Source organism: Polypterus senegalus, chromosome 1 (assembly GCF_016835505.1).
Source record: "Polypterus senegalus isolate Bchr_013 chromosome 1, ASM1683550v1, whole genome shotgun sequence".
Taxonomy (NCBI): domain Eukaryota; kingdom Metazoa; phylum Chordata; class Cladistia; order Polypteriformes; family Polypteridae; genus Polypterus; species Polypterus senegalus.
Genome location: NC_053154.1, coordinates 154414705 through 154442578, shown reverse-complemented (window position 1 = coordinate 154442578; position 27874 = coordinate 154414705). Strand labels below are relative to the sequence as shown.

General features: G+C 35.1%; 1 protein-coding gene across 2 annotated transcripts in view; it reads right to left on the bottom strand.

Annotated features, from left to right (window-relative positions):
• Positions 1 to 1970: 1970 nt before the first annotated feature.
• uggt1 (UDP-glucose glycoprotein glucosyltransferase 1) overlaps positions 1971 to 27874 on the bottom strand; it is a 237291-nt gene continuing 211387 nt past the window's right edge. For both annotated transcript variants that reach the window (XM_039760741.1, XM_039760749.1), the window contains 7 exons: positions 20974 to 21058; positions 15644 to 15826; positions 15239 to 15399; positions 13465 to 13579; positions 8144 to 8260; positions 7739 to 7907; positions 1971 to 6168 (listed from right to left, as the gene is read on the bottom strand). In XM_039760741.1, coding sequence (XP_039616675.1) covers positions 6143 to 6168; positions 7739 to 7907; positions 8144 to 8260; positions 13465 to 13579; positions 15239 to 15399; positions 15644 to 15826; positions 20974 to 21058 — 856 coding nt within the window. In that variant the 3' untranslated portion in view covers positions 1971 to 6142. The remainder of the gene's footprint in view (positions 6169 to 7738; positions 7908 to 8143; positions 8261 to 13464; positions 13580 to 15238; positions 15400 to 15643; positions 15827 to 20973; positions 21059 to 27874) is intronic.

Genomic DNA, 27874 nt, shown 5'->3' with positions numbered 1-27874 from the left:
AACTATTGCAAACAAATCATTTTATATTGCAATTGAGTATTTACCAAAAAAATAGTTTTGTGATGCAGATCTTGTACATGTGGCCATCAGAAAAGCATGCCTAATATACCGTTATGTACAATGTTCACTGTAATGCTAACTGGGCCTCTCTGACAGCTAGCCACTAATATATATTAGTGTGACTTACATGCCAGTATGTTAACAAAGCTGGTATGTTAACGATTATATATTCCAAATGTTATACTTAATGTGTTTTTAAATAGAAAATCAAAACACATTCACTTTCAGTCCTTCATTTGTTAATTACTAAATATTTATGGAAATTTCCAGTTGTCTCAGCACCGGCATACAAAAGGACAACCTGGAGAAGAATGCCTTGGAGGTTGTTTTTGCCTCCATTTTGTCACCTTGATCAGCTTTAGAAGAGGCCTAGTATGTTTAAAGTGTATATGAAAAGTCTGAACTTCTGTAGTACAGATGGAGAATAAATTGAGTTTTCAACTGTAATAGCAATCTTTTTACGGCGGCTTATACTGTAGGTAAGCATCTTTATTATCCCTATGTATTGGGTTGTAGGGGCCTGGTTTCTTACAATTCTTAAATGAACATTTCACATGATTAAGTCATGATTTTCAAGTCATCTAAGTGGGGCATGTTTACATTTTTATCATAAAAATGTATTTAATTCTGCCTAAATTCGTAATAAGTACAGTTTGCCCTCTGATTCAGTGGGGGACTGGTTCCAGGACCCAAAATTCGTGGATGCTTAAGTCCCTTTTTACAGTTAAATGCCATAGTATTTGCATATGACCTGCACACATCCTCTGATATATTTTGTGTCATCTCTAGATTACTGATAACACTTAATACAATGTATATGCTATGCGAATAGTTCTTACACTGTACTGTTCAAGGAATAAAAAATAACTTTTTTTCTTGTTGAGAGAAGCATTTTATGCTAATTCTTAGCCTCTGAGGGCTCACTTTGATTACTTAATGCTTTTTAGGAGCCATGCAAAGGGCACACAAAATACAATGCCAAAGGCCTTACAGCAACTTACAGTCGTGATTGCCACCTAAACAGCATGTGTGTGTCCCTGTCAATAATAACGGGCTTGTCAATTAAAACTTTAGTATTTAAATTACAGAGTACTGATTATTTGGAGCAGGGGTGTCGAACTCCAGGCCTGGAGGGCCGCAGTGGCAACAGGTTTTCATTCTAACCCTTTTTGTGATAAATGATCAGTTATCACTGCTAATTAACATTTCTTTAACCCTGTTTTTAAGGATTCAGTCCCCTGAATTGATTCTTTTCTTAATTAAATGACGGCCAAACATAAATGAGACATGAAACGAGCCAACAGATGACCAATTAAACTGGGGATTCAAACTCCAACCAATTACTTAGAGAGATGCTGATTCTTGCTGTTAATTAAACCAATCATTTAATTCCATAGCTTGTTGCTATTTTCATTCTGCCACAGTAGACATTTCCAAAACTGTTGATTTTCTGTTTTACTGAGACTTTCACCTTTCTTTATTTTCAGCTATTGTGTGATGAGCACAGGTTAGCTGGTCATGTGGCGGCTTGTTTTGTGTCTCATTATCGTTTGGCTGCTAATTAAGGTAAAAGAAACAACTGAGGGGCCTGAGTCATGTCAATTAAAACAAAGGCAAAAGAAGTTAATTAGCAAAAACTGATCACTAATTAAGGAGATGGTTAGAATGAAAACCTGCACCCACTGTGGCCCTCCAGGACTGGAGTTTGACACCCCAGAGGTTTTCAATCATGCATGCAATTGTATCAATAACCTTACTTAAATTTAAAGTCAATGCCCTATCCAGATACCTGTGGGCTGATGGACAAACTCACTTTCACTGGCTATGGGCCAATAAAACACTTTAAGAATGTCTGATTTTATTTTAACTTTTTAGTTAGTGATTGTTTAGTCTTGTTTTTTGGAGTGTTCTTATTTTCAGGAATATGTGTATGTGTTTTGTTTAACGGGTACAGTACAACGGGAAATGTAAAGATGGAAACTGTTTCCCATGTTGGCAATTGGTAGTACTCAGAAGCTGAGGTAGGAAAAAAAATTAGCAAGATAAAGCTTTTCTTTTATAAAAGTGATGATTGCCAGAAAACATAGTCCATTACGTATGGAGTAGTGCAAGCGTGCTTCATGTAAGCCGACCTATCCAACTGATAAACAGTATGGTGACATAGTAATTGGCTGCCATATAGGAGTTGTAAGTCTACTTTTATTCAACTCCTATTGCAGGAGTCTACAGCAGGGTATGCCTACAAATCACTTCCTTCCCATGGATTCAGAATAGTGCTCGGCACACAGCAAATTGAAGATTTGGATTTTTTTTCCAATTAATATTTTCAGTCCAGTGTTGATTGAATGTGCAGATGAGGAACCCACAGATATGGAAGGCTGACAGTATATTGTTCTCATAAAAGATTTCATAATAATTTGTTGGTAAATTGTAACAGATGGGCTTTCCGAAATTTTTTTGTCAATGGATTTAGACTACTTATTGTAGGAAAGTGTAATAACACAATTAGCTGAAAGTAAATGTATTATTTTTCACTGCTCTTCATAAAATCAATAAATGTGCTTGCCTTATTTAATAAACATTTACTATAAAACTGACTGAAGAAAAAATTCAAAAATTCTACAGGTAATTAAGGATAGTTTACTCTGAAAGTCTGGAGTTTGCCTCTAATCAAGACAGCGGCTTGCAGTGAAAAATTGTAATCAGAGAGGCTGTAAGAATGTAGACTTTGTCACCCATATTAGATTCTCAAAAGGACAATGTACAGTAAGAAAACTACATTGGAAAATAAAGTCTAAAACTGCGAGTCAGCTACATTTATCCTTATGGCATTCAAATTCATCAATAACATTAACACAGCATGAGTTAAAATAGTAAATCCCATTCAAAAAATACATATCTCTAACCTGAACAGACGTTTTAGAAAGAGTGGCTACAGAAAGTAAAGAAAAAAATGAACAGTGTGTGAGATTAAAAAAAAAAACATTTATAAAGGGTCAGGAAGTATCACTGGACAAATCAGTTGTTTTTACTTATAACAAAACAAAAGGATTTTGTAACAAAAATAAAAAGGATGTTTTCAGATTATCTCAAGACCTTCAAAGTACTTTACACCAATTTTTAGACTAGGCTGCCAAATTACTAACAGAATTCAAAAAGAAATGCATTTTAATTTATATGTTTTAGTATTAAATATATACCAAAAAAGGCACTTACAAACCTGCAATTATGTGCAACCAGTCTGTAAAATTTTAAGCACTGTATCCTTTGCAGAACAGATCATATTTACAGAGAAGAAATATACTTTTTTATAAGCTGTTTGTTTAGGTACTGTCAGCAGTGTGTGCATTTTCTACTTTTAACAGGAATCCATTACATTTTTGGTTCATGATTTTGTTAATGGGAGAAGGATAAGCACAAAAGAGCAGATTTTAAGTTAACCTGAGTTAAACATTTGATTTTCAAGGCCAAGCAAAGTGGAATACTCGGTAAGTCAAAAGTTAAAATCACTACCCAAAACTCGGATTCTAAATAGAATTTGTTAAGGTTACTCAGAGCCAATCATATTCTTTATTTCTGAAAGGTTCTGCTGCAGTAAAGAGGAAGTTGCACCAAAATGGATTATAGCAAAGCATGCTAAGAACTGAGTGCTCTTCTATGATATACCTGAAAACAATGTTGGTGGCAAAAAACTGAACACTGTCAATGTGCTATAAATTATTATATATTGTAAATCTTTATTATATTCTTTTAAAATGATATTGTTATTTTGTTTTATTTTAACATAGATCATACTTAATTTCAATGCAGTAGAATGCAACTTCATTATTTTGCATTCGGCTCTTAAATGATGTCTATGAAACAATAATGTATGTACTGTATTTCATATACAGTGTGGCTAAAACATGCACTGTTACAAACAGAAGGCATAAATATTAGCTTAAAGAAACTAAAATCCAGTAATTAACCAACATGCTGAAGAGTGACATTCTTTCACCTGTGCCAAAGATTTTAAATAATGCAACAAAAACTGATTCATCCTTCATCATTAAATATCTCAGCACTCTAGCATCTATGAACATATACAATTGAATGTCTGAAAAAACACAAAACTTTAACAAAGATCAGTTTAACTTTTAAATAAAAGTTGTAAGAATTCTGCAACACCCTGAGTTTTTAAAATGATGACAAATAAAACTCAAAAAGTGACACTTATGTGACTGATTAATTTAGACACATGATGATTTTCAGGAGAACTGTAATTTGAACAACTAAGAATTCTCTAAAGCAGCAGCAGAAACCTTTTGCTAGATACAAATCTTAAAACGCTATTTTATTTTTTGCTGTATTGTACTTTTACATTTTGATTCATGGCAGTTTATTAAATAAAACTAAATTTCATATTCCAGTGTGTTAAATTTAACAACTTACTTCATATAGTCGGCCCAATTAGACTACAATATTATATTAATTTCAACTTAAGTCTATACTACAGATTTTAAACAAAATTATTAATAGTCATTTCTGCAATAAAATAATTCAAATCTAAACTGAGACTGATTAATAGTCTGAATAATTTTTGAATAAAGATATAAAGATTGCAGAATTGTTTTGATGATGCATATAAAAAGCATTTCATATCCAGTTTACCTAAAGACATAATAAGCTGGACAAAACAGGTCATAGAAATACTTAGTAACAGTCTTATAGATCAGACCTAGACTAACTATACTATAACATTGGAAACTTTTTGAGAAGTGATAATTATAACAAGAACCAATTTAAATCAACCATTTAATTGGAAAAACCATAAGGGTACCCACTCTGTAAACACAATGCAAACTTGTCTATTTTTACGTGATCTGCAGGCTACTATTTTTAGAAATATATACTTTCATTTCATTCTTTCAACGGCATGTTCTATTACTATACTACTTATGTAAAACAATACAGAAGCAAACTAAATGACTGTTTAGTGAGGCATAATAATAAATGTTTCCTTCCAAAAAAAAAAAGCTGAGCACAACCAATCAACGCCAAATGTTTTTCTGATAGATTCATCAACTACTGTAAATGGATGAAAAAAACAGACCTACTGCTTAATGAATCTAAGTAGAAATATTTATCTGTTGTAGCCTGGGTGGTAAATATGGAATTTACCCTTTCCATAATTTTCACTGTTTAAACTGAACAGCTGGCTGTCTGTTACCACTTCATAGTAAACAAATAGTGATTCAATGTGTGTTGCAAAATTTCACATTCAGGTTTTTTTGTAGGAACATTTTATGACTTGTATATGTACTAGAAAGGAAGATTGTATTAAAGAAAACAAAAACTAAAACAAATATTTTAACATGTTGGTAGAAAACCACCAAGCACATCTGTTTAAATTATTGGATACAGCATTTTACAACACAGTGTTGAATATACTGTATGTCAGCTTAAGGAAACTACAACAGAATAAACACTGTAAAAATAAACTAGTCTACAATATGAAGGTAAAGTCATCAAATATGTGAGGGCATTGTTTAAAATATGAAGGAAAAAACAATCAATCAATCTATATCCAATACAGTGTATTTTTTGCTTTACTTTTACAGTTTTAAATCAGGTTCACAAAAGGATGGATGTTCATCATAATTTATTTTAACAAAGAAACCAGTCCACTACTTATAGGTCAGAGATGCTTCATTTTTAAAATATGGCTACAAAATAGTATGGGAATTAATGTACAAAATAGATGACTAATGGACGGTTTTAAAAGTACAATCAAGTGAAAGTTTTTTTTTTTTTTTTAAATTATTATCTAATATCCCATGATATTGGTTAAAATGGAATGAAGGAAGTCTATCCTTGTTTTTGATTTAAACAAGTTTGACATTTCATTACAGGATTTAATGTGTTTTCGATTAGTTTTGCTGTTTTGAACTTTCTCTCAAAAAAAAAATAAAATAAAAAAAAAAATTGTAATGATTTCTTCAGCAGGTCTTGCATAATTGCATTCAATGAGACAGTCTTCACATAAAAAGAAAATAACTCTTTGAACAGAGTTAAATTTAATCTTGATGCCAGCATACACGGGTTATAATTCAATGTGCCCATTATAATCTGAAAAGCCGAAAGGAAAGAAAAATTAGAGTTCCACGAAGAAAAACACGTATATATACATTTTCTGATTTAGAGTGATTAATTAATACAGTGATGAAGTCAAATCCCAATCATCATCCCATTAAATAAATTCAATTCAGGGTCCTCAGAAGGTAGGAGACTATGCTAAGAGCAGCAGGTGCAAGGCAGGATCCAGGCCTAAATACAGAACTAATCCATTACAAGACTCACCTATATACACACTTGAGCTCAAACTTACACACTTATAATTTTGAATAACTAATAAATGTAGCACTCGTGTTCTTCAGAGTGTGTAAAGAATAAACTCATGTAGACATGAGGAGACAATAAAAGCTATAAATGGATAACAAGTGTGGTATTTTGGAATCATTATGGTGGATCCATAAAACAGCAGCAGCATTAACCACTGCATCACTCTGCTGCCCAGTGTATAGAGCATCATAAAAAATTACTAAACTGGTTATGCATTATTGTAAATATGTAAGAACATGGATACATATTTACAGACTATTATACAAACTAGATACTAATATATTTTTAGTATGAATTTATTGAAACATGTTCAGTACAATTAGAACAGCTGCTAGTTTAGCTGGCTTAACTTCTGCCCTGAACAAAACAGGCAGGTATTACATACAAACTGTTAAATGTGTACCAATAAATCCAATTATTCTTTATCAATGTACATAATCTTGGGTATGTTTACAAAGTACCAAAGCTTGAAATGGCAATAGAATGCACAAAGCCAAAGATGTGTGCTGAAGTGTGCCTATAAATCTAACAAGCATTTATTCAGGCCAAAAAAATAAAAGCACAAAGTTGGCTTGGACCTTGTGAAGGAACACAATGATAAAAACAAAAGTTAATAATTGTGCACGGATCCAGACCTGGAGTATGGAATCTATATAAAGGTGAATACTACCATCCTGATTATCCAGTACTGAAATTAAGAGCTAAAACACAAGACTCTTCCTTGAACTTGTTTACACTGCTTACAGATGCAACAAACACTAGGGAATTTTAATTCATAGAAAAGACCTACATAGTGTCTTTTTATGCTGCTTTTGAAGAATGACATCATCACTACTCATCTGCAATTAATTACTGAATCTGTGTTAACTACAGTTATGTATCTATCTCTGTCTATTTGATACTCTGCTTTGTTGGTTTTATTATGATGTCACAATTTCCTGTACAGTACTTGAATTAACACATTTATTTATCTTCTTTAAAATATATTATAATAAACTGTTTTGGCAATACACTATGAATACTTAGCAAGAACGATGGTACATGTACATGGAATAACTGAAAAGTTTAACCTTCTTTTCCAAAATATTCAGGCACCATGATACTATTAACATGACAGAAGACCAGCAGACCAATACATGTTTATCATAACATTCATTCATTGACACCACATATTTTTGCACATGGTCAGTAATAAAAAGGCAGGAACTCAGCAGAACATTTAGCTCCAACACATTTTCTATAACTAATTTTATTGTTCTATTTTTTTTTTTAAATATACTGTAGAGACAATACAAACCTGGCTTTATCCTTTTGGTGGAATCATGGGTGAGGGGAATTGAACCCTTTTCTTTCATTTCTACAAAAGTATTGTATAATTGTTTGACCTCTTGGTCATAATCTGTCCACTCAGAGACTATTCTTACAGCTGCCTGTAGCTTGGGTTCTTTGGTCTGTGGGTTATTACACTGCAAAATACCATGAGAAGACACAACATGAAACACATTTTTAAGGAAAGGCAACTTAATTTCAGGGATTACAAAAATACTAAAAGACTGTATTTTGTTGCTCTTCAATATTATGAGTATCAACTTATGTATGTCTGTAGGTCTGATTAATGCCAAAGATGTACCTGTACTGCCAAATAAATAACTTGCAATATAACAACATAGTCATGATTAATTACATAAAGTAAAAAACATACCAAATCAATAGTCTTTGCATGTTTTTTAGAGGAGTCATCACACCATGTTTCACACCATAACCACTCCTGTGGCAGAGATTTAATAGGAACTTGATGGATCATGTTATTGGGTAAATCCTGTAAAGGAAATATAAATATTGCTCATGTTGTTTTAAAAATGTACTTTAGGCAAATTAATTAAAACTGTCTTAAAATACCCAATAAGACAATTACATTAATGTAATAAATATTGCAGATTTTCTACAACACTAAATAAAAATAATTATGATTTCCGTTAGAGACAACTTTATGAAATACTAATTATACTAGAGTTGTTCAGCTGCAGGTCTACCATGCCCCAGCTTTCCACAATTCACCCCACGACCTACCACAGTTTGTAGGAAAGGAGTAAAGCAGTTATATGATTTTTCCAATTCAAAAAAGAAAAGGAGCTGAAAATGATTTTTGACATGGAACAATGGCACAACAGAATCAGGTATGGACTCACAGAATAAAATGCTCAGTATATTAATAGAAACTTTAAAGTTTTTAAACAAAACTAATGAGATGTACAATTATATACAGCATATGCTATGACTCCAAGAGTTTTGTGTTTATCGTCATTACTGACATATCCTATTTTTAAGCATTTCATTTTAAATAATTCTTTTTTCTTGTATTTCTTCTTTATATTTCAGCTATATTAATTTTTTAACTTATTATTAACTTATTTATGTTTATCGTCGTCATTAACGTTTGTTAGATATCTTATTTAACTTGATTTTACAGTAGTTAAGTTAGCTATTTATAAAAGCACAATAGCGCTTTCTGACAAATTAGTATTACATATTATTTTGGTCTTGATTTCCACATCCAAATTCCTACATAAAGGCCCCTCTATGTAAAAAGCAGGGAGACTTCTGCATCATTCTGTCTCACCTTCATAGCCATGAACCCCAAGTTGCATAATTACATGCATAATTTGCAAGTAGCATATGCATGAATGTTTCATTAAAAAACATGACATTAGGCTACTTTACTTGAAAATAATACTGATTGTTAGATTTCTAAACTAGTATTTTTTAAATGAAGTTTAAAAAGCCGAGCTAATCCTGCATTTTCCATTATTGGCCAGTTTTTACTATCTATAGATGCAACACATGGTGTGTCACAAACAGCCATTTCCATTGTTGTGTTTGTTTAAAAGTCATTGTCAACAGTGTACTGTATATCAGTATTTAATATTTTTCTTTAATTTTTTTGCTCCTTGTATTAGGGCCTTACAAGTCAGATGAATAGCCATGACTGTGGAATTTTCAGGTTGATGATAATATGAAATATGACCAATTCATATTATAATATATTCTTTATAATTTATGTTATAACTATATTTGTGTGTATGTCTGTATTTAATGTTGTGTCCAGGTTTCCAAAGGACCATTTTGTTGTTTCTCTATACAATGTGCTGTATGTTGTCCTTGAGGCCCCCTTCGATTTTAACGAGGAATGTCTGAACTTTAGTTCCTTCCTCTTTCATTGTCATTTGTGGTCTGAGGATTATATTTGGTTGTGGGTTCCCGTTTATGGCACTTCCAACAATTTGTGTTGGATACTTGTGTAGAGTTATGTTTATTTTTATTATTTTTTCTTTTAGCATACTGTCCCTACTGGTTTTGATGTTCTAGAAACACCTAACTTTCAAAATTCACATATTTTAAATGCATGTTTGTAATGGTTTGCTTAAATATTTTTTTAACATTAAACTTTTAAAAACTACATTCTGTTCGATCCTCTTTAGAATGACATGGTAGCCTGGAGGAAGTGGCTAAGATGTTGTTTGAGAACTCCAGCTCCGAAGGATAAATGAAGTTTAAATTTTCTTGAATAACTTCCGTTCAATTCTGCAGTAATGTGGCAATTATGCTTAGCCATGCTGTAAATCAAAGACACATAACCAAAATGTTTAACATTATAAGCTTAATATTTCTTTTGGAAATCACTGAAGTAAATGCTCACACTGGACTGAGCAAGCAAACACCCAACAAAAAATTATAAGGTGGAGAAATAGTGCACAGCCTGAACATTGCCATTTTTTGTTTATGTTCTTTTGGTTCTTTTTTTAACATTTCCTTAAATGAACATTTTTTCTATTTTCAGGTTTGGGCTCTTTTGAACCATTAATGAAAAGAGAGAAGATAGGTAAGACCCATGCACTACAACTAAAGTGAAAAAAATGTCTTGCTATTACATTGCACTGTGTAAATGCAGGTTTAAAATCTTTTCTTTTAGAGGAAATGTCAGCCTCCCTATTTCAACATCCAGTACAGGGCAGATAGGACATATTTTATAAACATCCATAAGAAAGATGAATTACATTTTGTTGAAGCGGTCTTAAAATCCTTATTATATAGTGAATAAAATATATGAGAAGGCTTGTAATGTTTGTCTCAGATGCATACTGTGAATCATTAACCAGTTTTTAGTCTAAGCCTAAAAGACTAAAAGCATGTTTTACCTCTTCTGACACAGAAATACAACACTTAAAGGCCTTATAAGATTTTAAAGGCACTGTGTTAATAATAGTGTATTGTAAGAAACATTGAAGACTTATAGAATCTGTGATTGAAAGCAGCAATGCTAACAATGTATAACAAATTAACAGTATACAGTACATAATTTTTTCTCTTTCCTTTTTTACATTCCTTGTAAATGTGGAGGAAAAGGCTACAAGCTTTATGATGACCATTTAAAGATTTTTCTTTTTTTTTTCCCATAAAAAGTATTACAGCAACATGGAATCCTTCAGCATCTAATGGAGGCAGGGAAGTGATGTGCGAAGAATAAATCTGTATTTAGGGGTCTGACTCTCTTCTTTATTGTCTCTCTATTTAAAAAAAAAAAAAAAATTTTGGAACGGAGACTAGGGAGACAAGACATGATCTTCTCGGAAGACAATTTGACATCCCGCGAGACAAGGCAGTGAGACAACATTTAAAATAAGTTCACTGAGATCTAACCTAGCAGTTGTTAGAATGCTTTTGGCAGACACGCTTCATGTGCTATCAGCTCTTAAAACAATTTCAAGCAACAAGCAGCTCGCCAGCAGCAGCAAGCCAGCAGATGATTTGACTGCTACTCCTTAGCTTGCGTTAAGCCCCCCCACCTTCACAATATGAGTGGCAGAGATGCGAAGTGCAAAAGGACAGCTGCTGTACAGGCTTTTAAATGATCGGCGCAGTGCGAGAAGTAGAATAAGCAGCAGGAGCAGCAGCAACAAGCCAGCAGATGATCCAACTGCTTCTTAGTGTACGTTCAGCCACCCCTCTTCACAACGCGAGCAGCGTTATACATCCTGCGGAAAAGACATTTAATGATGCCCCGGGCCGGAAATAAAGGACAAGTACAGTATTGTTTTTACAAAAGTTTTAAAGTAAAAGTGAAAATAATGCATATGTAACAATTCCCATGAAAATAATCTCTAACACTAGAATTACCAGAGCCTACAAGAAAACTCGTAAATCCAGCCAACCTTAAATCCGTTCGCACCTCTCCGTCAGCGTCTTTTGTCCTGTAAATGTACCGATTTAGACAAGCAGCCTGCTATTCCATCCCCAACCATCGCAGAATATTCACTAAGTTCTCCCAGCTGGAGTTTTAGAGTGGAAATAATAGTTAATTATTTGGAACACATGTATTTCATGTGTGTTCCGTTTCTACAGAAACCTGAACCTTTTGTGAAAGTTTTTATTTGATCTTTGGACTTCAGGCTTCGCACATTCTATAGTTTATGCCTACAATTTATAACATTTATTACTAAAATATGAAAAACGTTTGTTTTAACAATGTGTTTACACAGATTATTATAGAAACGGAACATGCTGCTGCTAGGTGTCTTGTTTTGTTTTGGACATGCTCTGTCTCTAGGTGTGTCAAAGGACTAGGACATTGTGAAGTGTGGTCCAGCCTGAAGTGGGAAGCAAAATGGGGCAGAAGAGAGCAAGCTCTCTCTAATCTATCCTTTTCATTCTTATAATTATAAGTGCCACCGTAACAATAAGCTTCATGGCAGTAACTCCTGGGAAAATTGGAAATTATGATCAAAGCTGTCTTATTTTCAGTTAAAACTAAAAAAATGACAACAAAAGTTCAGAAGCAATGTCTCCAAGACTGGACAGTTAACTTTGTGAGCTGGAATGTTAATGGCGTGAATCATGAATTAAAGAGAAAGTATTCTCTTACTTAACAGGTCTAAATGCTAAAATAGTATTTTTACAGGAGACCCACTTATTAAGCAACAATCAGTTTCGGCTACATTCGACTGAGAGAGGAAACCAGAACACCTGGAGGAAACCCACACAGACATAGGGAGAACATGCAAACTCCCTACAGAGAGGACCGGAGATGCAAACCTGGTCTCCTTACTGTGAAATAGCCGCGCTGCCACCAAGATACCAACAGTTTAAAAAATACTGTTCCACCAGGATAACATTTGAATGGAGAAATGTTTAATGGAAAGTGTAGCGAGTCCATCTTTGCAAACATTTGTTGTTCAATCCACCTTGAAACAATTCTAGTGGATTATAAGGGGTAAAAAGTTACCAAGTAACTTCTTTTTTGTAAGTAATAATTATATTCAAAACAATTATATCTGTAATTTATAATTTATTCAAGTCTAAATAATTAATTTTAAAAATACATTCGTTTTTTCTCTAAAAAGTTTTTTATTCATTTAAAACCATCTCTCAAACACTGGAAATGTCAAAACAATTCTGTTGCACGATTTGAATTCAGCACACTAAAGTCTTTAAAGAACACCTCAAAGTTTTGATGAGAGAAAAATGTTTTTGTCTGAAGACCAGTGTTATTAAAAAAAATAAAGCGGAGAAAATAAGTATTGAACATGTCAATATTTTTCTCAGTAAATATATTTATAATGGGGCTATTGATATGAAATTTTCACCAGATGTTGGTAACAACCCAAGTAATCCACAGCTTGTTCAGTACTTTTTCCCTGTGTTACTCCACTTTATTACACATAATTTATGGACTTATTTGTTTTGATGTATTTGTATGTGTGGATTACTTGGGTTGTTACCCTTTAGTGTTTGCAGATTCATTTCAAAACAGCTACACATTTTGCTTGCAGTTTTATTATTTTCATTTTAGTAAAATAGATAAAACTGATATCTAAGAAACATAATCTAACATTTTATTTATAGTTGTCATGAGTAAGTAATAACTAAGCAAGATAAAAAATTGTACAAAAATCTTAACTCCTTCGATTCAACAGCCAATATGACCAGAAAATTAATCAATAAAACCATGTAAAATTAGCAACAAACCTGATCAAGATTGGATAAGCTGTTAGGGTCTTGGCTGAGACCTTGGTATTGTCCTCTGAGTCGGTCCCCAGCTGCTATTTTTCTGAATTTTTTCAAATCGACCACATAAAGAGCGCTGAAATACAAGCATGTTATCTTGTAAGACTGAAGAATTATTTAAAAGTATACAAAGATAAAGGGTGATCCTCCATAAAGTAAAAGAATAAAGAAATAGATTATATAAAATAGATGTCACTTATAGTGTGCATTCATGTGTTTGTCATGTATATTTGTTAACATATACTACCTCTTTAGTCAGATTTATATTAACATATATAATAGCAGCAGGTTTAGTCTCACTGCAGTATACATTTTAATCTGATGTTCACATTCTTTACCCAAGTTAAATATTAACCATTGTAAGTTTTACTAAAGCATTGTGTACATTTTTGTAATAAGAAACAAATAGTTGTTTAAAAATCAGTGAATACCAAGACATTGGCTGGCTATGAATACTTTCATCCTCTTCAACTGATTTCGATTTTTCAATGCTAATTGATCATTTAATTGAAAAATACCATTGTAATAGCATTAGGCTTAGTGTGTGATTGTTAAGTATAATAAATACTAAAGTGGTGAGAATGTTTCAAGGCTGGATTTTTTTTAGTATTCATTTTTATTTACTTTTTCAAACTAAAGAGATCATGGCCCACCATAATGTAAACTTTTTTGAGAAAAAAATAAGTAAAGGTGTTTTATTCTTCAGCGTTTGCTTGAAGACGTCTGGACCATTTCAAATTTTAAGTATATTTTGTCTACAGCCAGGTCTGGCAGAATAATCAGCTTATGTATCTCTTTCACAGGCAAAGGTATGAGAGCTCTGGAAGCAATGTGGGCCACTGACAATAGGTTTAGTTAACTGTTGTAGGCCTTTGCCCTGTGGTCCTAAACTGAACCACATTATCCCTCTGCAGCCAATATTAACTGTTCCACTGCAACCTGCATCAGTGATTCTTCAAGGGGGACACAAAAAGGAGGATGGCTGCCATCAGTAATTCACCAAGGGTGAATTCTCCTGCCCTCTGAGAAGATGGTTAGCGGCAATTCTAAAAGGTAGACCCAACCACCTCGTTCGATTGCCTGCAACGACCCTCTACCAATATTCGGGAACAATGACGGACCAACCTGGATGACAGTCAGCTACAATTCTGGGTCTTAAAGAAAATAAAATGTGAAAGTGGGTCAAGAGAAATAATTTAACAGCTGCTTTATGTGATTAACTTCTTTTCATTACATTCCCTTATTCCTAACAGCAGCTATGATTAGCAAAAGATTACATATATAAAAAAAAAAAACTTTTTTTAATCATTTAAGTACTGCAGAACGATAATAACATATCTTGGTTTAAAAGTTCACTCATGCTGTACATTGCAAAAAATGAACTTGTCCTTTGGTTTTCTAGACATGCTTGCATTTTAACAGGAATATTCTGTCAATGGCCAGCCTTTTTTTCTTAAACAGTAGGTTATTCAGTTTATCTGTGAATATGTGAAGGTCAATAATGTTTAAAGATGACCAGAAGTGTGTTTCCAGGAAAACAGCCATAATGATAAACAACACTCAAAACTCATCAAAACTTTACAAAGAACTTCAATAATTAAGATTACAATATTTAAATTAAGAATTCATGTAAAAATAAAATGTGTACTTTGTTTAATTTTTCTCCATGGCTTTAAACTTCTTACAGAAACATTTCTTTAAAATACAAAATTAAAAAAATAAAAATAATTAGCACCTGATATGATATTTTCTACCAGCTAGATGACTAGCCCAATAGCCTGACTTCCAAAAGCGGTACCCATCCATCTCTCTGCGACTATCACAGAAAGGAGTATAACCATAAGGGGCACCATCCAAGTCAAAATCTCGCAACTCCTTCAGATCAGTGCGGACTATCTGTAGAAAAAACAGGAAAGTGATTTTTTTTCTAACTCAATAGCACAGTGGAGCAAACAGCCTTGCTGCTTAGTATCCAGCATGGTTCCTGGTTACACTGATACATATCTGCAGTTTGCATGTTGTCTCCATACTCACATGAATATCCTTCAGAGATCCCCATTTTCTACCACAAACAGATGGCATACTCCCAAAACAGACAGGCAATTTGAAACATTATATTTTAATATATTTATGGTCATACCTGATCAGCATCCACAAAAATAATTTTATTTACTGCTAGTGGGAAGAGCACATCTAAAAACAAGATCTTGTAGCCCCAAATAATTCGCTGCTTCTCTGTCTGTTGATGAAGCCACCTAGGCCACTTGTATTGAACCAGTTCATATTGAAAACCATATTGCTTTGCCATATAAGGAATGAATTCCTAAAAGTAAGAATTAAAAATCAATTAAAACGCTCATGTTCAACATACAGATTCAATTAATACAGCACAACATGAGGCAACCACACAGGTCAATAAACAGTTTTAACTGTTAAAATAGAGACAGATAAAAATGATTTAATTTACTTTTGGGTTATTTCTTAAAAGATTATTTAACCTAAATGAGGGCAGTCTACATACTTTATGCATTTTTACAACTGAAAACTTGTACATTAAATGATTATCTCAGGGACACAATGAATTAGATAAAAAGGTTACTCTTTTGATATTGTGGTTGACAGCTAAAATGCAATAAACAAGCAGAAATGAAAATGGAGGAACACCATGTGTCATCTGTTTGCCAGCTCCTTAAAGTTTTTTTTATTTATTTATATTTTGTATTTTAAAGGGTTCAGTGGTGCTTCACTTGGCACCAATCTCTACCTCTCAAGGAAACTTACAGGAAGATAGGATGATTTTAACACAGAAAAATCATGGTAAAATGGTAAATGGCCTGTATTTGATATAGCGCCTAACTAGAGTTCAAGAACCCCCCTAGGCGCTTTACAACACAACAGTCATTCACCCATTCACACACACATTCATACGCTGATGATTATAAGCTACTATGTAGCCACAGCTGCCCTGGGGCACACTGACAGAAGTGAGGCTGCCGAACACTGGTGCCACCAATCCTTCCGACCACCACCAGCAGGCAAGGTAGGTTAAGTGTCTTGCCCAAGGACACAACAGCTGCATTCTCATGCCGGGAGCCAGGATCGAACCTGTGACCCTCCGATTGCTGGACCACCCGCTCTACCGACTGAGCTACTGCTGCTCATAATCTCTGGAATTGTAGGGAGAATTGAATATAAAGAGAGTCAAATGTATACATTTGTTTGTTTTTTACTTTTGTGTTACTTCGAAAAGGATTTAGGAGTCATATTGGACTCCAAGTTATCGATTTCCTGACAGTGTTCAGAAGTTATTAAGAAGGCAAACAGAATGTTAGGTTAAATAGTATGATTTATGTATAGTACAAGTCCAAGGAGGTTATGCTTAAGCTTTATAATGCCCTGGTAAGAGTACTGTGTGCAGTTTTGGTCTCAAGGCTATAAAAACAACATAGCAGCGGCAGAAAAGATCCAGAGAGGAGAAACTAGGCTGATTCCAGGACTACAGGGGATGATTATGAGGATAAATTAAAAGAGTTGAGCCTTTTCAGTTTAAGCAAAAGAAGATTAAGAGGTGACATGATTGAAGTGTTTAACATTATGAAGGGAATTAGTAGAGTGGATCGAGACTTATTTTAAAATGAGTTCATGAAGAACACGGGGACACAGTTGGAAACTTGTTAAGGGTATAGTTTGCAAAAACATTAGGAAATTTTTCTTTACACCAAGAACGACAGACACTTGGAATAAGCTTCCAAGTAGTGTGGCAGACAGTAAGACTTTAGGGATTTTCAAAAGTAAACTTTTTTTTGAAGAGATAAGTGAATGAGACTGCTGAGCATTATTGGGCTGAATGGTCTGTTGTCTTCTAGATTATTTGAATGTTCTAACTGCATGATGCTATCAAATAAATATGGGCTAAAATCCCTGAGGAATGTTTCCAGCACCTTGCTGAATCTATACCATGATAGTTCTGAAGGCAAAAGGGGGGTACAACCCGATACTAACAAGGTATACCTAATAAAGTGACAGGTGAGTATATGTTATCATTGCATTTGTATGAATAAAAAAAAGCAAAGTACTTGATAATATTGTTGTTACATGTGGCCATTTATGAAACTTGTCCTTCCAGCTAAGGTTTGCTTGGGAATAAGACCATTTGACTTCAAATATTTTTTACCTATTTGTTTACTGAAACTACACAGATAAGCATAAAGACCAAACAGATATTTCTGGGGAAGTTCAAGGTTTGAAGTTGGATAAATCAAAAACATTTTCAGCCAGAATAGCAGTTTAGTATAGACTAGACTAGACCTTTATTTGACTCTGTGAAAAAACTGGTCTGAACACACACCACAGTGACTAAAATAGTAGAATAAAAAAAAAAACTTCTAAAAGAATATACAGTTTAAGCGAGGCATTACTGTATGTAGGCACACTGGTGTTGATATAAAGGAGCCCCAGTAGTGTTACTTCTTATAAGTAGTTTGTTGGCTGACAGTACTCAGTGTCTGTGTTTCAGACAGAGTATGTACAACATCATTTATAATGGCATTTTGTTTTCATTCTCTCTTTCACTACTACCTTCCTTGCCATTTTAAACAGTTTCTAGATTTAGTGGGCTCTCTTGAAATGATATTACAGGCCACAGCACAGTGTACAAAGTCTTATTGGTAATCAGAGAGTTGTATGCAATTATCCAAATTAAAGGAGCCCAGTCTCCTAAGTAAAAAAGAGCCTGCTCCTTGTGGTACCCTAGTGTTGCTCACATCAATACTAGAATCACAGTACTTTAGTCTCACAAACTGTGTTCTGACAAACAGATAGTCCATTACCCAGAACACCATAACCTCATGTACATATTTCTGAGCTTTCCTCTTTAACGCTAGAATTACTGAAGTCTACGAAAAAACACATAATCCCGGCCTACCTTAAATCCTATTGTACCTCACCGTCACTGTCTTTTGTGTTATAAATGTGTCAATCAGCACAAGCAGCCTGCTAAACCCCATCCCCTCCACAGCCTGCTAACCCCCAAAGACCCCCAAAAGGCTGCTCAAATCGCAAAGAAGATTCTCAGTGCTGAAGTGGTTTAACTAGGAGAGAGGTGCCTAGAATTGTTGAGGGTAAATAATTTATTGTCACTTGGAATACATGCATTTCATGTGTGTTCCATGTCTACAACAATCTATGTAAACACATCGCTAAAACAGAAACATTTATACACCCATTTTTATGAAAACCGTGTCAGACCTTATAAGTGAACGGGACTGGGAAAACTGTGGATGGGGGTGTGAGTGGTGTGCGTGACTGGAAATGATTGTGGATGTGATTTTTTTTTTTTTAACTCAGTTTTATTCTTGAGTGTTCCTGCTCACGCTGAATTAGTATTCACCTCCTGGTCTGTAACGTTAAAGCCACACTGACAAAAAAGAGAGACATACGTATATATGACATTTGGAATAAATAATTTTATGACCTTGATGACTGTTGATTGTATATAGCCTGGAAATTACCTTTGTGTACTACTCTGTCCTCTGCATTTCCTGGAGTGCAAAAGAAACACCACCATGCACCAAAATGTAGAGAGTGGGCAAGATTGACTACAAACGCATGAAGTTATGCAAATGAGTATGAACAATATGAAAAATGTTGCATTAGTGCCACAATATTTTCCAAAATGTACTATACAGGTCTAGTACTTTTACAAGCAATATAAATTAACATTGATTATTACAAATGTATGTTTTTATTGTACATATAATATTAACAATAAGAGCAGCTCACTACTCAAAACAGTAAATTTGAGTGGGCAGCCAGTATTGAACCAGCGACCACTTGATTAGGAATCAGCAGTTGTTACTGCTTCTATACCTTTTGTGAAAGTGTTTATTTGATGTTTGCACTTCAGGCTTCACACATTATACACCATGTCTACATTTTGTCAATTATTACTAAAACATGAAAAATGTTTCTTTTTTAGCAACGTGTTTATGTGAACACACATGAAATGTATAAATTCCAAATGACTATATATTATTTAACCTCTATAACTCCAGGCACGGAAAACCTCTTTGCGAATTGAGCTGTGGCACTGGGTGGGGGATAGGATACCAGGCTGCTTGCGCTGATCAACACATTTACTACAGAAAAGACGCTGAAGGAGAGGTGCGAAGGAATTTAAGGTGGGCCAGGATTATGGGTTTTTTTGTAGGCTTCGGTAATTTTAGTGTTAATAAGGATAACTGAATGGTATTTAAAACACCAGAGAAATCAAAAAACAATTCTTATAGTTTTGTCGTAGTGAAAATAAGCCTTGTGGAGCAGATGGATAATTACATCCTTCACTCCAATCCTTGCCCGATAGGCAAATTGCAGTGGGCACATGTGGTTTTCCGCAAGAGGACCCATAGTCCAGGATCAGCCTCTCAAAATTCTTCATGATGTAAGGCAGAAGTTCCACTGGCCTGCTGTCATTAGCTGCCTTCTTTGGAACAAGAATAATGTAGGATTATTTCAACAGAAACAGCACTTTCTGTAGCCTTAAGGGTAGACTGAATAGATTACAGAGGATGGCACAAAGTTGGAGAGTACAGGGATTAAGAGCCTAAAGACTGACTGTAACTGGTTCCACAGATTTTTCTGTATAGAGAATTGCTTCCTCAGCTGTTTCCTGACTTGGTCTCCCAATTACGGACAGTCTAAACTGATGGTCAGAAGTTGACTCATCACTGGCTATTCCAGTTGAAGTGGTAATAGTTGTTTATGTCATAGGGATGGTGTGGGGGTCATTAGAATGTGGCAGTGGGAGGAATCATTTATTTTAAAAAGTGGTTCAGGGCATTAGCTTTGTCCATATCTCCTTCTAGCACCTGAGTTATACCCAGTCCATTTCAGACATCTTTCATGTTATTCTGAGCGAGTGTTTTCTATTTTAGCTTTGTAAGATTCCATTATTTCACTCAGCTTTATCTTCAGCACTTGCTGTACATCCTTCAGGACCTCCTTGTCAACTGAATTGAATGCACCCTATTTCTTATTCACGAGACCTTTTAGCTACTTAGTAATCCAGGACTTGTTGTTTGGAAAGAAGCACACTATCCTTGAGGATGCCACAGTGTAAACACAAAAGTTAACATAATCTCTGATGCAGTAACTCAGTCCTTCAATATCGTCCCCATGTGACCACCACATCCTTTCCCAGTCTGTTATTTGGAAGCAGTTATTCAGAACCATTTCCTCCTCCAGTCTCCACTTCCTCACTATATTGGTGGTAACAAGTTGCCATCTAATAACAGGCTTTTAACTGGGAATATGATTAACTAGATTGTGGGCAGATCTGCCCAAAGGTACCAGAAGTTTAAACTTAAAGGTATCTTTAAACTTTTAATAGTGAAGGTCCAGTTGGCTATTACCTTGAGTAGAACATGAGTAGAAAAAAGTAACTAAAATATAATGAAACAAATGTCAAATTACCTTAAATGTTGGTGAAAGATAGTTCTTCAAAAACCAAAATTTCACTGGTGTGTTGGTGTTCTTTAGCACTGACAGCATCATAATCCTAGACACAAAAAAAAAAAAAAAGTCTATCCACGAAATAAAAGCTATAGTTAACTACTGTAAAATTTTAAGGACAAAATCATGGCAGTCACAAAGAAAACAGTTTCAGTTCAGTCAATTAGTTCAAATAATGAATAATGGTAAAGTTGTATGTAATATTTTACAACTTTCACACAGTGGCTGGCTTTCAATTACTTCCTGTAATATTTGATTTTTTAACTTATTTTGAATGAACATTCACAAGTGTTTACTGTGAAGGCCAAATTGTTCTGTTTATAGTTCTAACAGTTCTGATTTATATGTAAAGTATTAGCATTTGTTGTACCAGAAAAAGAACAAACTGAAGTAACTAATGTAGATTAAGCTAAAACTCTGTATTTACAATTATACAGAATTGCAGGTAATATTTTGAGAATGCAGCCAAAATGACATGCTTAATCAATTCACTGCTGTTTATCATTCATTTAACAGTTTTATTCAGAACCTTTAGCATTAGATAGCAATTTAACTAAGAGGTTAAAAAAAACACACTGATGTAAAAAGTTCAAAAATACACCTGAATGCAGGTACAAAAATCTATAAATAGACACTAGATGGTTTTTATATGCTTGAAGATTTTTTTTTTTTTTAAACTTGTGTAGACCTGTTAAGGATTGGTGACGTTAAGTCCACCTGATTAAACATTGAGCAGTTGCATGCTGCATTGATTGTCTACTCCAACTTATTATCATCCTTGATATTATCAAGTTATATGGATTCTTGACATAGCGTTTTGCTTTTAAAATTCAAGCAGTGCAACTGGACAACATGGTCTATCAGCAGATACATATTAATATGTAGGCTATAACATGAGCATATCATCTGGCATACTGAAATAGGTTTGCAGTTACCTACAGAGCATATTCAATTCTTGGCCAGCACATTAAGACAGATTTACTTTAGTCTTTCAATATATATGGATGTGCTAAATTACAAAGCCTGTATGCTATATATCAATTATTACCAACACAGCCCTAACCTTGATCACTTTTGAAATGGCAACAATATGTTCTGCCAGGACACTGAACATGCCTGGCAGATGCTCTACCAATTCCACCTTGACAAAATTCATTTTGAAAGTGTGGTGATAAGAGCAAGAGCAACTTTTGCAAAATATTGATTGTGTGAACTGTGCTCCATTTAGATATATAACGGTGGGAACATGGATAGATGATGTCAGAATGGTAGAAAAAGCTGAGATGGGAATGATTTAAAATGCATGTAGAGATGCTGGTGGACAAGGAAGACACATGCATAGTTGAAATGACATGCTATGAGGATTTTGGCAGACAAAATGAGGAAAGACTGTGGTTAAACACTGTGTTAGGAGGAACACTGTGGTGGAAGTGGAGGGGATAAGAACAAAGGAGGAGGTAGAAAAATGAAAGGAATAAAGTAATATTTTGTAAAGAAAGGATTGCAAACCTAGGAAAGACTCAAGACTACCAGAGGCGAAAGAAGGGAATCTGAGTTTTTTTCCCCATTTGATGTTGTATAGTCCAGTGATTTCCAGCTCCAGGTCTCAGAGACCTCATATGGCTACATATATTTTGACAGGCTTAAATCAACTTTTCATTAGCTGTTGTATAGTCCAGTGATTTTAAACTCTAGTTCTCTGGGATCTCCATGAACTCAACTCAACGAATTTCACAATCAGTGCCTTACTCTTACTTTTAATTGAGGTTGTTTGTTTAGTCAGCATCCCTTTACTGTTATGCTGTCTTAAAAAAAAAAAACATTTTTAAATGAAAACAATCTCTATAACCATGAAAATTATTTTTGTCCATACTAAAATAACGTAAATTGGGCATACATGAAGCATAGACATCTTTAACCGTGCATACAATGTACAATTTTTTCATGATCTTAAGCCTGATTTTCTGAGTTGGCTTGAATTTCAGCTTCATCTGCACTCACTTCAAATGCAGTATGACAGTGGATGCAATGCCCAATAGCATCAAATGATTGTGCTGTCATACAACCTGAAAAATTTCTATCATGTTAGAAATTTTAGTCAGCTGTCTTGTAGGATAAGCAATCTTATGAGACAACTTTTTGAAATTGCCATGAACTTTCCTGAAATTAATTGTGCAGCAACAGCGGTGAGGGTGTATTGTACTTCTATAGTCTGAACATCCACATCATGGCATATCAACTGGACCTAACGTGTTTGTGCAGTTTGAGCAGGTATATGACTGGTGACTGTCATGAAGTGTAACTAGTCGCTTGACCATTGTTTCGAAAAATGGCACAAAATGCAATTTAGATGCATACAGGTAAGTAGTATTGAAAGCAATTTTTCTAAACCTGATATATCAGAATATATTTTTTCATCCACGAAGGATGACCAATTAGGCAACGAGACGTTCCAATAAGCAGGATCCAATTATGGAAGAATAATGTAAAATGTACACACCAACCAAAGCTGTGTCTGTGTTTTCAAAAATCTTCATTTATGCTCACCTGCACTGATGTTTTAAAAGTATTTCACTCTGCAAAGAGATTTCAGAAGTAGCTGTTTTTGTTGATTGAAAATGCTAGTGTAATGTTGACGACAGGTGAAAACAGAGACAATGTCTGTGTTTTGAAATGAAAACAAAGTAGTGCAGATGGAACCAAAGAATGCATTTGATCTCTTAATTGTATCCAAATGGTCATAGCCCTAAATGCTAAAGTAAAGCAATTAAATCAGCGCCACATTCACTTGTTTGCTCACCAGTAAAGAATGCTCATAATGAGAAGACAAGTGAAAATGATAATAAAGATACTGCATCTCTTTAGCACTAAATGTTCTTTGCACCCATATTATTGGTAATGATCAGCATTTGGAAATAATCAATGAAGCAAATTCTAAAGAAAAAGGCAACTTAAAAGAGAAACTGCAAATGAAATGTACAAATTTAAAGCTATGGCAAAGAAAACAAAGAATGATGCACTTATTGTGACACTGATTGAAATAAAAATCTTCAGCCTTGGTGTTCAGAAGACTGGTTTTGAAATTCATTATCCTAGGACATATATACAAATAAACATTATTTTAATAATTTTTACATTTTACAAACATACATTATTTTAAATGACTGCTAAGGTGATGAAAATTCTCAACTGCATAACATTTATGTATTGTCCCAAAAAGACAAGGGAATAGTTTCTAAGATGTGTTTTCAGTAGTGCAGATATTATTTCAGTCTAGTAACATGATACACATCCCATTTCATTCAGTTAAACCATGCACATAATGATAATCAACAATTTATGGTAATCATCCACTCCCACATAAAAGATTAGGAAGGTATTATGCAAGTTTCTTTTTTTACTCAACTATCTTGATTGCATTTAACATATTACTAAATAAAACTCCTATAGTGTAGCTTGTCCTGTGATTCTACCTATGCATTAATTTAAATGAAAGATCTTTCATAAAATATTAAAATTCTGGAAGCTTAAGAGAGTAAAGAAAACAAGATTTTCTAAATACAGTGCATCCGGAAAGTATTCACAGTGTATTACTTTTTCCACATTTTGTTATGTTACAGCTTTATTCCAAAATGGATTAAATTTATTTTTTTTCCTCAGAATTCTACAAACAACACCCCATAATGACAACGTGAAAAAAGTTTACTTGAGATTTTTGCAAATTTATTAAAAATAAAAAAACTGAGAAAGCACATGTACATAAGTATTCACAGCCTTTGCCATGAAGCTCAAAATTGAGCTCAGGTGCATCCTGTTTCCCCTGATCATCCTTGAGATGTTTCTGCAGCTTAATTGGAGTCCACCTGTGGTAAATTCAGTTGATTGGACATGATTTGGAAAGGCACACACCTGTCTATATAAGGTCCCACAGTTGACAGTTCATGTCAGAGCACAAACCAAGCATGAAGTCAAAGGAATTGTCTGTAGACCTCCAAGATAGGATTGTCTCGAGGCACAAACCTGGGGAAGGTTACAGAAAGATTTCTGCTGCCTTGAAGGTCCCAATGAGCACAGTGGCCTCCATCATCTGTAAGTGGAAGAAATTCGAAACCACCAGGACTCTTCCTAGAGCTGGCCACCCATCTAAACTGAACGATCGGGGGAGAAGGGCCTTAGTCAGGGAGGTTGACTAAGAACCCAATGGTCACTCTGTCAGAGCTCCAGAGGTCCTCTGTGGAGAGAGGAGAACCTTCCAGAAGGACAACCATCTCTGCAGCAATCCACCAATCAGGACTGTATGGCAGAGTGGCAAGACGGAAGCTACTAATTAGTGAAAGGCACATGGCAGCCCGCCTGGAGTTTGCCAGGCACCTGAAGGACTCTCGGACCATGAGAAACGAAATTCTCTGGTCTGATAAGACAAAGATTGAACTCTTTGGTGTGAATGCCAGGCATTACGTTTGGAGGAAATCAGGCACCACTCATCACCAGGCCAATACAAATCCCTACAGTGAAGCATGGTTGTGGTAGCATCATGCTGTGTGGATGTTTTTCAGTGGCAGGAACTGGGAGACTAGTCAGGAAAAAGGCAAAGATGACTGCAGCAATGTAGAGACATCCTGGATGAAAACCTGCTCCAGAGCGCTCTTGACCTCAGACTGGGGCGACGGTTCATCTTTCAGCAGGACGACTCTAAGTACACAGCCAAGATATCAAAGGAGTGGCTTGAGGACAACTCTGTAAATGTCTTTGAGTGGCCCAGCCAGAGCCCAGACTTGAATCTGATTGAACATCTCTGGAGAGATCTTAAAATGGCTGTGCACCGACGCTTCCCATCCAACCTGATGGAGCTTGAGAGGTGCTGCATAGAGGAATGGGCGAAATTGGCCAAGGATAGGTGTGCCAAGCTTGTGGCATCATATTCAAAAAGACTTGAGGCTGTAATTGCTGCCAAAGGTGCATTGACAAAGTATTGAGCAAAGGCTGTGAATACTTATGTACATGTGATTTCTCAGTTTTTTTATTTTTAATAAATTTGCAAAAATCTCAAGTAAACTTTTTTCACACTGTGATTATGGGGTGTTGTGTGTAGAACTCTGAGGAAAAAAAATGAATTTAATCCATTTGGGAACAAGGCTGTAACATAACAAAATGTGGAAAAAGTGATGTGCTGTAAATACTTTCTGGATGCACCGTATTTAAATGCATGCATGTATGTATGGAGGAATATTTCGGACAAAATTAAATAAATAAATGCGTAAATAAATAAAAGTACTGTGAAATGTGAGCATAAATAAATAAATGTGTCATGAAATGAGTGCCTAAATAAATATGTCATGAAATGAGAGCATAAATAAATAAATGTGTCGCAAAATGTTTTTTGTTGCTTATTTATTTATTTATTTAATTTTGTTCGTTACATTCCTCCAAACCATAATGCAATACGACTTGAAATAAAACTGTCAACTTCACTCATCAAAGTTGAGAGGGTGGGCTCTAACACACCCTCTAGTTACTGATTGGTGAATCGATAGCAGAGAATTAATTAGAAAGATGCTTACTACTGCCGATGAAATGGATTCTGCCGAAGATATTACGTATTTCAGAGAAAGAATTGAAGATTTATCGGAAGAAATTGCAATGTTGGTGGCCCTTTTAGACTCCGATATATATGAAACTATTTTTGAAAATATCGAAGAACTGGTGGAAGGGACTCAACTACACTCTGGTTCAGGTGACGCAGTTCCCTGCTCTGGATGTCCATTCTTTGACATTCCAGCTGAGACAATAGAACACCTTCTGTTATGCGGTTTAAAAGTACGACCGATTACAGATCTATATGGTGTATCGGAGAAGAGGATCACATGGCGAATGAGCCAGTTTGATATACGGCTGTAATATACTGCTCAAAAGAATTAAAGGAACACTTTTTAATCAGAGTATAACATAAAGTCAATGAAACTTATGGGATATTAATCTGGTCAGTTAAGTAGCAGATGGGGTTGTTAATCAGTTTCAGCTGCTGTGGTGTTAATGAAATTAACAACAGATGCACTAGAGGGGCAACAATGAGATGACCCCCAAAACAGGAATGGTTTAACAGGTGGAGGCCACTGACATTTTTCCCTCCTCATCTTTTCTGACTGTTTCTTCACTAGTTTTGCATTTGGCTACAGTCAGTGTCACTACTGGTAGCATGAGGCGATACCTGGACCCTACAGAGGTTGCACAGGTAGTCCAACTTCTCCAGGATGGCACATCAATACGTGTCATTGCCAGAAGGTTTGCTGTGTCTCCCTGCACAGTCTCAAGGGCATGGAGGAGATTCTAGGAGAGCTGGAGAGGGCCATAGAAGGTCCATAACCCATCAGCAGGACCAGTATCTGCTACTTTGGGCAAGGAGGAACAGGATGAGCTCTGCCAGAGCCCTACAAAATGACCTCCAGCAGGCCACTGGTGTGAATGTCTATGACCAAACAACCAGAAAGACTTCATGAGGGTGACCCAAGGGCCCCATGTCCTCTAATGGGCCCTGCGCTCACTGCCCAGCAGCATGCAGCTCGATTGGCATTCGCAATAGAATACCAGAATTGGCAGATGCACCACTGGTGCCCTGTGCTTTTTACAGATGAGAGCAGGTTCACCCTGAGCACGTGACAGAAGTGAAAGGTTCTGGAGAAGCCATGGAGAACATTATGCTGCCTGTAACATCATTCAGCATGAGCAGTTTGGTGGTGGGTTAATGATTGTCTGGGGAGGCATATCCATGGAGGGTCACACAGACCGCTACAGGCTTGACAAAGGCACCTTGGCTGCCATTAGGTATCAAGATGAAATCCTTGGACCCATTGTCAGACCCTAT